The 14,958-nt window shown below is 34.4% G+C and overlaps 2 protein-coding genes across 4 annotated transcripts; one reads left to right on the top strand and one right to left on the bottom strand.

The window, feature by feature from the left end:
• Nucleotides 1-4,102: 4,102 nt before the first annotated feature.
• On the top strand, nucleotides 4,103-8,814 carry LOC141686591 (monothiol glutaredoxin-S15, mitochondrial). Its single transcript, XM_074491616.1, has 6 exons — nucleotides 4,103-4,267; nucleotides 5,771-5,905; nucleotides 6,043-6,142; nucleotides 6,809-6,875; nucleotides 8,328-8,406; nucleotides 8,487-8,814. The coding sequence occupies exons 1-6, from the start codon at nucleotides 4,205-4,207 to the stop codon at nucleotides 8,541-8,543; spliced, it is 501 nt and encodes a 166-aa protein (XP_074347717.1). The 5' UTR covers nucleotides 4,103-4,204; the 3' UTR covers nucleotides 8,544-8,814.
• Nucleotides 8,815-9,348: 534 nt separating this feature from the next.
• Nucleotides 9,349-12,649, bottom strand: LOC141684494 (uncharacterized). Of its 3 annotated transcripts, none has more exons than XM_074489502.1 (9): nucleotides 12,534-12,649; nucleotides 12,325-12,439; nucleotides 11,355-11,397; nucleotides 11,197-11,266; nucleotides 10,908-11,012; nucleotides 10,532-10,682; nucleotides 10,315-10,397; nucleotides 9,836-9,929; nucleotides 9,349-9,718 (listed from the first exon to the last, which is right to left on the bottom strand). In XM_074489502.1, the coding sequence occupies exons 1-9, from the start codon at nucleotides 12,562-12,564 to the stop codon at nucleotides 9,634-9,636; spliced, it is 777 nt and encodes a 258-aa protein (XP_074345603.1). In that variant the 5' UTR covers nucleotides 12,565-12,649; the 3' UTR covers nucleotides 9,349-9,633. The 3 variants fall into 3 exon arrangements, with proteins under 3 accessions (XP_074345603.1, XP_074345604.1, XP_074345605.1); XM_074489503.1 differs by having other exon boundaries at nucleotides 11,361-11,397; XM_074489504.1 differs by having other exon boundaries at nucleotides 12,325-12,427; nucleotides 12,534-12,624.
• Between the last annotated feature and the right edge of the window lie 2,309 nt (nucleotides 12,650-14,958).

The raw sequence follows: 14,958 nt of genomic DNA, 5'->3' as shown, positions 1-14,958 counted from the left end.
GGATGCTGAAGCCTCTATTGCTACTCACACTGTTGTCTTATCAGAAGATACTGATTCTTTAAGTTCTGATGCTGCAAATGCTGGAGATACTGGTGATGTTGCTCCAACTGCTGATGCTGATACAGCAGGTCCTTCAGGACATGCTCCTCAACAGACTATTCTAAAGTCTGAACTGGTTAAGAAGTTTGTTACCGGAGAAGCACCAGTACCTTGGAGTGAAACTCCTGCAGGTCAGGAGTGGACTAAGGAATGGAACTCAGTTTCATGTGTTCCAACTGAAAAGCATCTTGCTGATCACTTGACTAAAGCTGATGAAATGTTAAATTCTGATGATTTCAAAACCCAGCTTAGAGTCACTGCATTGAGTACTAAACATCTACAAGATCTTCATTCAACTACTCATGCAGAGCTACACAAGATTCAGGAGAACTTTATCAAACATGAACAAGTTTGGAAAATTGATAAGAAAAAGTTCTTCCAACCTACCATTGACAGGATTGCTTATATTGAGAAGACTCAAGATCATCAACAAGCTCAGATTAATGAAATTCTGAAAAATCAAGCTTCTCAGCAATCACAATTAACTGAAATCCAATCCTCAGTGGAATTGCTTATCTCTCTTCTACTACCTGCTGATGCCAAAAAGGGGGAGAAAGTAATTAAGTCCAAATGCAAGACTGACAAGACACTGACAGGAAAGGATAATGAAAAAGATGATCAAGGAAACTCTGGAATGGGTAGAGGTCATAGTCAAGGTAGAGGATTCACATCAAGACAAGCTAGTCACAGGACAAGTTCTGATACTGGGAAGAGAATAAGTTCTGCTACTGGTAAAAGGATAAGTTCTGATGAACTTTTAGATCTTGATGAGGAAATGTCAAGACAGTTATTTTTTCAGGAAAATCCAGGAATGGACTTGGAGAGTTTAATGAAAGAAGAAGCCAGGCTTAAATCAGAGAAAGTCACATCTAAATCTGAAGCTTCTGGTAAAAAGTCACTTCCAAAACTCAAAGGCATTGTGATCAAAGAAAGGACACTTACTGAAGCAACATTGGCTAGATCACAACCGCAGATAGATCCAAGATCCAAGGGTAAAGAAAAAGTTGGTGAACCTATCAAGGTTTATGTGCCTCCTGAGGATGAAGAAATTACTGATGAAAAGGATAATCTTGCTCTGACTTCAAGAAAAGTTCTTAAAACAACCTCTGACATGGCTCAAGTTGTTCAGAGTCAAGAAATTATAAGTTCTGATATTCAGAAGAAGCAAGTAACCTCTGACATAGCTCAAGTTAACTTGATATCAAAAAATAGACCAAAGACACTCCCACCGGGATTCACTAAAACAAAACAGACTCAACCTTTGAAGACTACTGCAAGTGGTTTTGAAGCAAGAGTAGTTACTGGAAAGGAAGCAAGAGATAAAACTGGATTGGGAAGTGCTGATGAAAGGAGAATACATAACACTACCAATGATCCAACTTCCTTGAGTGAACCAGGTATTGGAGCAACTCTTGAGAGATTGAATCAACTGGAATCTGTACAGATGGTTTACCATACCTACTTGAAAGAATACATCATGTTGTATTTCATGACAGATGGTAGGGTTTATCATATAAGACAAAATGCCATTCTATTGAAGTATTTTGAAGAATTGGAGCATGTACTTTTCTTACTTCAAGTGGATGACAGAATAACATGAACTGCTGCAAACTACTTAAAAGAACAGATTCAGAGACAGAAAAGGCTTTATTCTGTTAAGTCTGACAGCACATATGTTCCAAAGTACAGAGATCACAATGGTGATATTTTTGATATGAAAGCTAATACTGCACAGATCAGAACATATCTTGGTATTAAGGGACTTGAATTCAATCTGGAGTCTGACAAAGCCTATGTCATAAGACTAGATCAGGAGTTGAGAAAAGCAAAGATCAATGATCTCAGAGCTGCAATCTTTCAAACTGGTGAAGATACTGCAGAGCTTAAAGATGCCAAAAGGAGAATGATTGATGAACTCAGATATGCTGAAAAATGTTTGTTGAAGAACTATCTCAGAACAACTCCTGACATCAGAGAGATCAGATGATGAAGCCAAGTCGAAGATCTACAACTGCTTAAATTCTGATATTTGTACAGACTGAAGTTGTTATCAGAAGTTGAATATTGGTAAAGCTTTAAGGACTGTAAGTTGTAGTTATCTAGTCTAATTCTCATGCATTTGTACTGAATGTTTTTGACATCATCAAATATCTGTTAAACTTGTATATTATGCTAATTTACAAGTTGGGGGAGATTGTTAGATATATTTGATAATGTCATGGCTAATATAATTTATGTTTAGATTTCAGATCTTACTTAACAGGACAAATCAGTACTTAACTGTTGATCAATACTTATACTGGAAGTTAGGACTTAAGGATATCAGTACTTATATTATCAGGAGATAATCATCAGAAGTTAGATATCAGAACTTAAGTGCTGAAGGACGATCAGATAAGGACAGTAGCTGATTAAAGGAAAGAAGATCAAGATAAACATAAGAAGAGATATGCATGAAGAAGGAGTTCCGTGAAGAATGGAATACTTGGATGAAAAGATATCTGATTGATATGTTCTAGGAAGCAGAATTATATTCCATATCAATTAGCGATTATCTTGTAACTGTGTAGTATATAAACACAGACATAGGGTTTACACTAAAAGTGTTATCATATTAGAGAAGATTATTCATTGTAACCCTAGCAGCTCTCGTGATATTTGTTCATCACTGAGAGGTAACAGTTCCACACTGTAACAGAGTTTATTGTTTCAATAAAATTTGTTTTCTGTTACTTAATATCGATTTGATTGTATTATACACTGTATTCACCCCCCTCTACAGTGTGTGTGACCTAACAATAGGCGGCGGAAAAATTTCCGATAGCGAATTACTTGACTCGATGGATGGAGGGAGAGCCCTCCAACTCAAGCACGAAATAAATGTTGAGTCAACAATCAATCATCGAGAGGGGCACCAACCATCAAGTGAGATCGAGACCAGCCCATAGGGTTCCAAACCCGCACTTCTTCAAATATTTCATATAACATAAAAGTAGGGGCTTCAAAACTTTACTAACAAGCGAGAAACTTGACTTTGAGAAAGAAAATGGGCGCGCTAACGAGGCCCCTTACTATAGACTCTAGATAGGGCGTTAGTGCTTGACTAATAACATATATAGTTTCCGCTTGATCGGAATTGATTCTATGATTGAATAGCATAAGTGCTACTTAGTAGTATAAACTCGAAGAGACAGACAGAGAGGGACTCTTTCATACCTACTAACTCCTAGGATGAGAAGTAGGTCCCTTGTTTTTGGCAGGAAGAGTTTCAGCCTTTGTTACCCCTCGGTAGAGTGAGTCTACTTAGCGAACTGACAGGACACGGAGATCGATTGATCAATATGAATCTCGAGAGCGGATGGTTGATCGTCGCCTCCTTGTTCTGGAGGCATTCCGGTCAGGGATGGGCTTGTTATCGTAACTCTTTCTCCCTGTGTATGTGAAAAAGAGCGACGAACTCCTTTTTGTTCGGTCATAGGTTGGTCCAAAGAACGAGAGCCGGCATCCTTAAGTCCGTTGTTCCTCAGTAACTCAGTGGTAGAGCGGTCGGCTGTTGGTCATAGGTTCAAATCCTACTTGGGGAGAATTTATAGTTCTCGCTTTTCTGACCTAGCGACCCTGTCCTTTTCCTTAGTTTCTAAACTAGCAGAATCGTGGAACATCAAAAGTGGGAAGTTTCTCATTGGTTTTTTTCCTCACTCTTCGACTATTTATATTTAGTTTTTAATTGTTTTATTTGATGTAAATAAAAATAAATAGTAGACAAATTTTTAAAAATCTAAAATATTATCTAAAATACCAGAATCTTTCATTTGTATGCAATATCATTTATAAAAAATATGCGAAATTCAATATATAATACTTTTAAGAATTTCGACTAACTATAAATTAATATTTTTATACAAATTTTCAAATAAGTGACTCATTTGAGTCGGTTTTCACTTAATACACGATACATTTGCACGCACCTAAGTCCACGATAATTAACCCAAGAAAAAATTGAGGCAAAGGTACAAAACAAACATCGAGGACTCGTCCTGTCCTTGTCAAAAGGGGGAAGCAAAAACCTAGCTTATTGTGTATCCTGTATCTATTCTCTTTGAAGATGGCGAAATCATTATCTAATTTACTCTTCAAGGGCCTTTCGTCTACTCGTTCTATGTCACTGGTATTAATCTACCCCCTTTCAAATATTTTAGGGTAATTATCATTTAATATCGTATAGTAAGATTTTCGATAATATTTACTATTTTTATTGGTATGATTTCTGGTTATGTTGTTGACAATACTAATTAGTAGACTAGTCCTTTTGTTTGTAGCTTAATTACTTTTCAGGACTTTGTCTTTCGTGTTAATTGTCAAACTACTCGAAACTTTAATTTGATTTCCAACAAGCTAATGCTTCAGCGAAAATATGAATTCTTTTATGTTTTCCGTTACTGTTACTTCTCTATTGTTTTCGTTTAGGGTCTGATCCTTTGAATAAAGAAGTGTCATATCTTCTAGGTTTTCAGCAAATATTGACTGTATCCTTGATCAGAATTGTGTCACGGTCTGTCTCGTAAATGGTCGTTAAATAGCCTTATAGTAGTGTGGATTTTTCGTGACTGAACTTTTAGAGCTATGTACTTAACTGTGTTTAGGATAGCTTGGACAGAGAAGGAGCTTCTCCCAGGCCAGGGCTGTTCTCCCAACTGGAATTTCTCAAGTTACCATTACATGTTTCGATTGTAGCTGTGTATCTTCAATTGAAGTGCTTTTGTTGTACAAGTGTTCATTAATATTTTTTATTCCAAAATGTTTACGGCTTCTTTTCGTTTTGTCCTCTTCAATTCTTTCTTGTCATTTCTTAGGGAACCTGATATTAGTGGTGTTTTTATCTTACTGTAAAACAAGATTATTAAATTGTTTACTATTTTAGACGATTATAATGAGATTAGTAATAAAAGAATAATTAAGAAATATTATACTTTTTCAAAGTAATGCATCTAGATCTATAACTTTTATGTTTGTTTAATTCATTCTCGGTAATTACCATTAGTATAACATTAAAAGTTTTGGTTGGAAAAATATCATGCCAATAACATAAATTCATTATTATACAACTGAATCAATGGTCTCTGTAATTCAAACAGGTTTGCCCCTCCACCATATATAGTTTCTGCCTCCTCCACTGGGCTTGGCAAAGTCAGTGTGCCATTTAAATAAGCAAATATGACATCTACTGCAATGTTGATCTTAAATGCTAAGATGCGTATTAGTTCATATTTTAATTATTTCTTTCTGCTGTATTTGAAATAAAGTAATTTTGTAGCTTGGGCACTGTCAGGTATTACTGTTAACAGTGTTGTGGTTAAGATGATAAAGTCTTGATTATTCAAAGGATATTTACGATGAACTCGATTGGTTTTAGTTTAACCGTTTTCCTCTTGTAGCTGACATTGGGTTTTGGTCAATTACATTGAGAGTGGAACTTCGGTTGGCTTGTGAAATGTCTTGCATTATGCAATATCAAGACGTATATTGACAGATGTGCTTATAAAACCTTAATCGTGAAGGAAAATTGAATATTTTATTTGCTTTACTGCTGTCAAAATTCTATGGCATATATTGAAGCTATTAACTACACTAATGTTGATTCATTTTATATCATTGTTTTCAAAATTAATAGGCATCCCGATCTACTTACTTACATGGAATGCAATTCTCAACTTCTGTGCCAAATGATCCTGATACACATGATGATTTTAAACCCAAAAATAAGCTTGAGAATGCTGACATCTCAGTGAAGGACATTGTTGAACAGGTAAGTAACCAAAGCTTTTAGATCTTGTAATAAGATAATGATACATTCCTTGCTTGTTAATTGATTAGTGAAACCGAAGTTTGGTTTTTTCAGATAATTTCTTAATTGTATTAATTTTCTCCTCGTTGGTACTGTAGGATGTCAAGGACAATCCAGTGATGCTTTACATGAAAGGGGATCCTGAAATTCCACGTTGCGGATTTAGCTCTCTTGCAGTGAGAGTGCTTCAGGAGTACAGTATGTTTTTAAGTCCCTTTATATATTTTCTACTTTCAAAACTGAAGCTTAATAGATATTTATGAATTGTTTTAATACTTGCACAACGAAGGAACAATGGGTTGCAAATTCTATTCATTTATAGTAAATTCAGCAGTTATAGATCTGAAAATTTCGCAGAGGAAGATGAGCTAATAATCCGAATATATAGATTTTTTTCTCAAATTTTAAAGCACAATATGAAGTTTTAAGTACTTGATTTCTAGTCGGTGCTTTAATGATGGTGATCAATTGTATAGAATGAAGCACATGAAAGCAAAAATTGGCTCAAGTTATTGGCTATTAGGGGCTTGGTGTTGTTTGTATCCTGGTCTTTTAGGTTATTGATTAGTATCGGGATAAGCTGTTAATACTGAAGCTTTGTCAATCATCTAGTCCTTGTATAATTTGGCTGCATTGAAGGTTTAACAACTCATATTGCAGTATGTGCTAGACAAGCTCTCAAGATGTAGATTTTTGAGTGTTTATCTTTTCCCATCACATGTAAATCTGGTTTTGTGCCTTGCAGCTTAATAGAATAATATTTATTGTGTTAACACTTTATTAGTGTGAATTGTCTTTTTGTCATATTTTATGTTTGTAAATAAGTAGTGATGCCATCCTTAATCTTCTATTTGCGCTATGCAGGAATTCCAATTGCTTCAAGAAATATATTAGAAGATCCTGAACTTAAGCTTGCTGTAAGAGATTTCAGGTAAATATTTTTTAATTGGTCTGTAGATTAAATCGATAGTGAGATCTCAAAACATCTAGTTCCTATTACTCCAGCTTTGTGTATGTGTCTGAGGAAAATTTAAATGTGTATTGAAACAACCTAGATCAGCAGTTCAAACTTCAAAGCACTCTATTTAGATCAGATGATTCACAATCTTTTGTCGACAAAGTAGAAATTCCTTATTGGAACATGTCAAGTGACTGAAAAGTGGAAACAGATCATGATTTGATGTTTTGATTTAATTTGGTCCAGTAGACCAAATATTTTTTTTTGAAGGAAATCTATAATAATAAAGACCATGCTTCATTGTGGGATCTAAAGGACTGTTCTCTATCCAAATATCCAGCTGATTATATTATTAATTAAAGAGTAGAGTTCCTTCATTTCTCTAATCATGACAATAATTTTTTCATCTCTCATCGTCTTTTCTAATTAAATCCCTATTTTCGCACCTCTAGTTTGTTCCTTTCTGAGATTTTTTTTCTTTCTATTTTATATAGTATGTCCTAAATTGTTTTGGAGGAAATGGGTGGTGATGATGGTAGCAATGAATGTATGGGCTTGGAACTCTGATGGTGGTGGTTTATCATTGAGTTTTCCTGTGTTATTAGTATGATAGTACGATGGTTGTCAAGTGTGGATTGGGGCTTTCATAAAGTTACCCTTTTAAGTTATAAAAACATAGATGGTCCTCCCTAAAATTTTTTGCTCCAAGCAAAGCTGAACAGTCCTTAAGTCTTCAATCATAACAGTGGTGATGATTGCCACCATTTTATCTACAATATAGTATAGGGTATGATGCAGAGAATATATATTTATGACTTGCATTAATTGGTAACCATCTTGTCATCTACTCTTAATTACTTTAGTTTAATACTTTAATATTATGAAATGAATTGATTAGATGTCCTTTTTAATGCATTTGTAGTGTGTCAAATCATGCTTTGTTATCTGCTGGATCAGATCATATATATGTGATCTCAGGCAGAATATCCACCAAGTCATGGTCATATCTTTTTTGGCACATTGACAAGACTGTATAACTATGCTACTAATGCTATATGTTAGTTTAAGGGCTTTTTCCTATATAGAAGTGAACTCGTGTCGAATATGGTGGTTTGGCTGGAATGAGCTTTAGATCAAGTAGTGTAAGGTTTGCATGTTCTAGAAAAAAATGTATTGAGAAGTTTCGCAAAGGTTGCATTTACTTGTCTTACCTGTTACATGGTAAGTTTTAGTTTGTATCCTGAATTAATATAACAAGTAATTTCTGATTCGAATCATTTATCTTGTGCTGACAATAATAGTTCTTTTATTTTGACCAGCTCATGCTTATATTCCGAATAGTAGAATACATTGATTTTGTTAGGATGTGTATCGATCGTAATAGTTTGTTTGGCTTAATTATATGTTTATCTTATTGCTATGCAGCCATTGGCCCACCTTTCCACAGATATTCATTAAGGGGGAGTTCATTGGAGGATCAGACATCATCCTTAATATGCATCAGGCAAATTTTCAATCCCTTTTTTTAACATTTCTTGTTCACCCGTGTTTCTATATTTGGCTTATTGGGTGTAAATTTTACAGAATGGTGAACTGAAGGAAAAGCTCAAAGACATAGTTGCTCAATCAGAATCTAAGTAACTCTCTGTGCTTCTCTGGGCCAAATCAATGCAGAGTTCAAACATAAAGTCGAAGTTTAGATTTTAGAATCCACTTCACAATAGAACTATTTGTACTGATTTTTGGATAGCTCAAAGTGTACAATTGTGTTTTTACTTTTAAACGTCAGCAGAAAAAGAACAAAAGTAATTAGCGGGATACTTTTTAAATTTATTTATGGTAGAATAAGATGGTATGTATGGTTGTACTTGAGTAAAACTTTCAAATTACAATAATGCTACATGATTTACTAGGTTTTCAGTGTGTTAAATATTGAAAAGTTAATTGGAAGGAAATGTTAATATAAAATTTTATAGGAAGGCTAAAATGTTTATGGAAAAAGCAGAGAAAGTTGATAATAAGAGATTGTATTTGTGGGTCTAAGCTTTTCATCATTTCTTTTGTGTTGTACCTTCTAAACGAACAGTAAGCGAGTATATGCAAAATGGCCCCGGCATCCCTTGGTTTTAAATACAGTGTTCTCTTTGATTTCGGAGCATCACAGTTAAGGTGGTAGACAGTTGTTGTCATGTCATTCTCATTTTGTATACTTTCCGTAGAATATTTGTCATTCTCATTTTGTATATTTTCGGTAGTCAATTTTGTGCACCCAACATTACTTCGCTCGTGCATTTGAAACAATTTAAGTTTTGCCTTTTTCTCTTCTTCGACAACAAACTAGCATACTACAAAGTGAAAGACCAATACACGAATCTCCTCTTGTCAGCTACAGAGGTCTATATAAACAGTTTAATTTATGGTTCAGTATTACATAGTACAGTGAATATCAGAAAAATCTGTTAACACAGACGTGGAATCCACTTAAAACAACTCTAGATAGGTGCCTACAAGCCAATTCAAATTATACATGAACATATAGAAAATCTTTTATTTTGGTAATAACAAAAAAACTCGTTATCTTAAAGATTAGTAACTCGTCTCTATACCACCACCCCTCGTTCACAATCTACCATTTATCTGTATTTTTTTAAAAATGCATTTCTTTCCTGATATTGTTTCCCTCTCTCAACTTCGCATCTGAATATAAATTTGAACCAAAATGCCATGGTAATTAGCGTGACCCTTTGAGCCCCAGCATGCTGTGTAGCCAATTGCAGACCTCTTCCATTTCCTTAGGGACTGTGTAATGTCCAAGCCTGCAGAGTGAGACCAAGCCTCTTAGTGCACATTAATTATGTGAGAGTGTGATAGTGATACCAAGAGCAAGGAATGATATCGCGTTAACATATAACAATACTATAATTTCTTCATACCCTTCATAAGTTTTGAATGTAAGGTATCGAAATCCAGCAGAGCTCAAAAAGTAGCTTGAGTTTTCTCCATGCTTGAATGGAACTATATCGTCAGCTGACATATAAAAGAACACTGGAGTGAGACTTTAAACAATCAGAAGCCCTTCTTTTCTTTTATTAATGATATAAGCTACAAGAAAATTCACTCACTAAGTCATTACTAGACTTAAAAAGTATCAGGGCAATAGCAATTATAGGCCGATTTGTTAGCAGAATGCATATATATTAATTTACTATAGTATACCTGTGAAGGGAAAGTGTGATAAACAAGTAGGTGATAGTTCCAATCATCTGAATTCATTTATTAGTTCTGTCTGTATATATGTAGTAGTCTTAAAGAATATTTTAACTAAAAAAATAAAGTTGGATGTTGGATTTAAGAGGTTTAGGGAATTTTTGATATATCAACTCTTCAAAGTTAATGAATGGAGAAAGCATACAGGTTCCATGGCACAGTAATATTGGCAAGAATGCAGCACGCCTTGCAGCCTCATGTGAAGATTGTATCTTGTTCCTCAAGCTCCTGAAAATAGTGACTAAATAGCATAAGAATGTATGTAATGGAGTTCGAAAGTTAGATCATACATTTAATACTGCATGTTCGTACCAACTTTTATAGACAAAGAAAAGAGAGTCGGGAATTTTTTCAAATTATACCCTGAGCATGGAAGCCATCCACTTAGACCTACAATAGCTCTTAGGTTTATAGGGTAAGGATTTCCATTTCCATATCTCCCCTGAGCATAGCAAGAGGCTGAGTAGAGGGCAGCGGCAGCACCCATATTGAAGCCCCCAATACCAAGAGTAACTGTTATGAGACATCGAAATATGTCTTAGCTTCGTAGGAAAACAATCTAGATATAGTAGCCTAAACAAAATAATTTTTTAAATAGAGAACATGATTTCAACAAATAAATAGGCAAAACAAAGGAAGTGAATGTTTGAGGTAGGAAAACCTCTGGTAAAGAAAAAATTGAGGTGCCAGTAGCGATGCAGTGTTAAGATATCAAAGTTATTCATTAGAGAAACTTACCGTCAGAAGGCTCTGTTGATAATAACTTGGCAATATGTGCTACTGAAGAGTCTAAACCCTCTACATCATCTGGACCATCTTCAGAAAGTTCTGCTACATCAAACCCTGATACAGCAAAAAGTAATAATTAAATGACCATTGTAACAACATCAACATGTCTGGTGGCCAACAAGGGTTGGCGCAGTGGTTGAGCTCTTGTCCCCTTGCGGAAGGTCCAGAGTTCGACTCCTAGTATGTGCGTGTGTAATTAATTAGCAAAATAAAAAGTACGGTGGCATTTTATTCTTACATGCAGTGCGAGGGAATCCCCCAAGTAGAGCTACCGGGCGAGTAGGAGCAGTAGGGCATATCCATTTAATCTGAATCATATTAACATCCAATCATCAGTATAATATAAGAGAAAGACCTATGATGATTGGAGCAACTATAGTAAAGTGAAATATGTACGTGTACATTTGGAAGGGGTAGATTTTCCAGTAGTTGGGACGAGCTGCAATAAGAAAGAAAGATATAGTAAGCGAGACTACAGATATGCGAACAGGTTAAGAGTGCTTAGGTGGAAAATATGTTCTCTGAGTTATAATTTCGTTGTATGGCGTGAGGACCTAGACCTTAAAGCACGTGATCACAAAATTTTTGTCAAATATAAAGAGTCAGTGAAGCCTTTAAAACTCATAAGGATGACAAATGAAAAGCAAATTATTTTAGAGAAAATTAGAGTGTGAAGAAGTAGAAGACAAGAACATTATTCACGAGGAATTCGAGATGCCTAAATGGTGCCAATCTTGTGAAGATAGAGCATTTTTTTTACAGAAATTCTAGTAGCTTATTGTTTAGACTAGTATGAATTTGCTAGACTATAAATAGAATTATGTGAATTAGCTTAGTAGACCATAATGCAGTTATTTTAATTTCCGTTGCATTGTCCCATTTTATATATTTCCCCTAGTGCATTGTCCCATATTTAAGCCTGGCAAGACAGATAAATTTAAGCAAAAAAAGACATAGTTTTAAGATTCTTTCTTTTCATATAACCAAAATATGGATCTCAAAAGGATTCAACTTTAATACTTAATGGGACGACTGTTTAGACACCAATCCAAACACTTTATAACCCCCCAAAGAAATAGTGCAAAGTGCACATTCAAAGAGAGTAATTTCTATGAACATTTGGACTGGCCATGCTAAGTCATTGTTTTTGTATTCTAGTTTATAATATTCTATCTGAAGTTTGACCGAGAACTACATACTGACTTCAAGAGATTTCATCTAGTAGAGAACTGAAACGGCTGAAGAAGTTCATTTGCAGAAAGAAAAATGTATTAAAGACTAAATAGGGGAAAGAAAGAGGATGCAAGTAGCTCCTTTAGTATCCATAAGAAAGTTTAATATACTAAAGTAATATTGTGATTATTACCTTGAGCCGTTATCACCGAGACCATGTAGCCAAACTATTGTTGCTTGGTGTTTACCCTTGGGTTTCACGACATAGGTCCTTCCAAATTCGAGTTGTCTTCTAACTGTTTGGCTCCCTTGAAAAAAAATCTTATTAGTGAAGTCACAACACAAAATGAGTTATCCAGAATGGGAAAAGAAAAACTAAAAAAGAAAGTTATTAGAACTAACCAGAACCCATAGAAGAACTAGAATAGCTCATCTTCACAAACCAAGAACCTGCACTAATGTAAGACCAGCAAGTATAACAAGTGATATATATTTGAATGTGCAATGAAGAAACCTCATACAGATTATCTCTATTTATACTATGTAGCTAGCTGGAAAATGGAATAAGAACAAGTGAATATTCAAGCATATTGTATGTGTGAAACAGCTGCACATTGTGTGAAAAACGATCTCGAGTTCAAAAAAAAAAGAAGGGAAAGCATCTATGAAAAGGAAAGACAAGACAAAAGCAAAAAAATATATTTCATGAGCAGAAAGAATCAATGCAGAATAGAAACTACGAGCCCGTTCTTTCTAGAGCTACAATTATAAAAGATATAAAAAGCATTTATGCTTGGTAGAAGTGGCTAAAAAAAATAAAACCCACATCCAGAAATTGAGAACATTACTGAAACCGATAAAGAACAATCCAATATGGTAAACAGGAAAAACCTTTCGTTCGATCAAATTTTTTAATGCATTTTTGTGTTGATTGATGGATGCCCATTAATCTGAAAGAGGAGTTGTGAGTGCCCAACTGACCATTATGGCAAAAATATGTCAACCTGGGAATAATAATGAAGAACTTGACAGGACTATGGAAACTGAAATTTTGCTTCTTTCTCTTGAAATCTTTGATAATTTATTTATGCTTATACCATACAAAGTTAGACATACATGCATAATGAAAGGGTGCATGTTTCAGCAACCTGGAATTCTTGACAGGAGTAACATAACAATCATGTAATCAACCTCGGTTTTATCTTGTCTCTCATTCATTTTTAATTTTGTTTTCCATATTTCCAAATGTAATAGAATCCAAAACTAAACCTTTTAGTTGTTCATATTTAAAGTTTACTATAACAATGATATTAAAATATAAATACATTAATGAATAAGAATAAGTGTGCTTATCGATTTCCTGCTGGGAACTAAATTACATTGCCATTACATATCTGGTTATGGACCTTAAAACTAACTAACACATATACCCTGTGTCAAATTATTCGCCGTATAAGCAAGAATCGGCCTATACACCTGATTAGAAAACATGGACTGGATTGCAGCTTACAAGCAATAAAATATATAATATATAATTAAGTTGACTTAATACTAAAGCATCTGAATTTGTTAAGAGTATGAATCATACTTTAGCATTGTTCCCCTTATCCCACTGAGACTTTGATGATTGTCAACCCTGTCCGGTGTATATATGCTTTGGGCACTACCACTTCATCGGTGATGAAACTACTTGCATGCAGAAAGGACCCAAGGAAGTTTAGTGTGGGACATAGAATACTAGTAATTTTAGAAAAATTATACTAAAAATTAGGCACACTTTCGTTTTTTTAAACAGAAATGGACTGTAGTTGTGGGTGTATCTCTTGGTTTTGGATCAGTAATTTTAAGTAAGGAAATTGTATGACCATTGTTAAATGTTAGTTCAAGGTAATAAACAAGTATTGTGTGTGAATGGAGTATTATAATAAAGACCGTTAATCTAGAATAAGAATTTTATAACAACGGTGGTTTCTATAACCAGTTGTTCCTCTCTACTTTCTCCACAATAATATTCCAAAATATATGTTATAACTTACAAGTGTAACATCAATTTCTTTCTCCTTTTTGTTCTCTTCGTTCTTTTCTCAAGTATACATCAAGTACCTAATCAGTTCTATTTTGATTCTCCTTTATGAAATAAACACACACACTGCATTGTGTGACTCTTTTACCTGCTTTTTTACATCCACATTGTCATGCGAATAAAAACCTATAAACAAAAAACACATTTGATTTGATTTCTTTAATTTATCTCATCTATTCACTCGTTTTCGCAAAAGCAGTAATATGTTTGTATATCCTGATTTTGAATTCATATTAGCTAGGGTTTTATCTTTGTTTTACGATTAGGTACTTTGCTTTAGAAGCAGCTGATACTGGGATCAGATACAACTTTTGAGCACTACTGATAAATATGAATTACTGTACGACTATGAGTAATGCCATATAGATAAAAAAAAAAATGAAGATAGATATTGATATAGCTAGTATCATTTATACTTTGCTAGTTTTATTTTTTTGTTGTAATTTTCTCAGTCAAGTAATATTATACTCTATATCAATCATCCTATATGATAAAATTGCAGGTGGTAGCAAATTTTTGCCTTTGTGGATTGCTTAGACAAAGCATGCTAGCATCCCAGGTCTGATTTATAAATCTCCAATCTATATATGCATGATATTTGTGTTTGTCCCGCAAAATGCGGATACACTTGAGCAGTTGAGCTGACATAAAAGCACACTACATCTATCTTTCTACCCGTTTCTTATAATTTAGGAACCAATAGATCGTAAATATTTACAAAATTGCAACATAATCTTTGATGAA

Source organism: Apium graveolens, chromosome 9, assembly GCF_009905375.1.
Source record: "Apium graveolens cultivar Ventura chromosome 9, ASM990537v1, whole genome shotgun sequence".
Classification (NCBI taxonomy): Eukaryota; Viridiplantae; Streptophyta; class Magnoliopsida; order Apiales; family Apiaceae; genus Apium; species Apium graveolens.
This window is presented reverse-complemented; position numbering and strand designations above follow the sequence as displayed.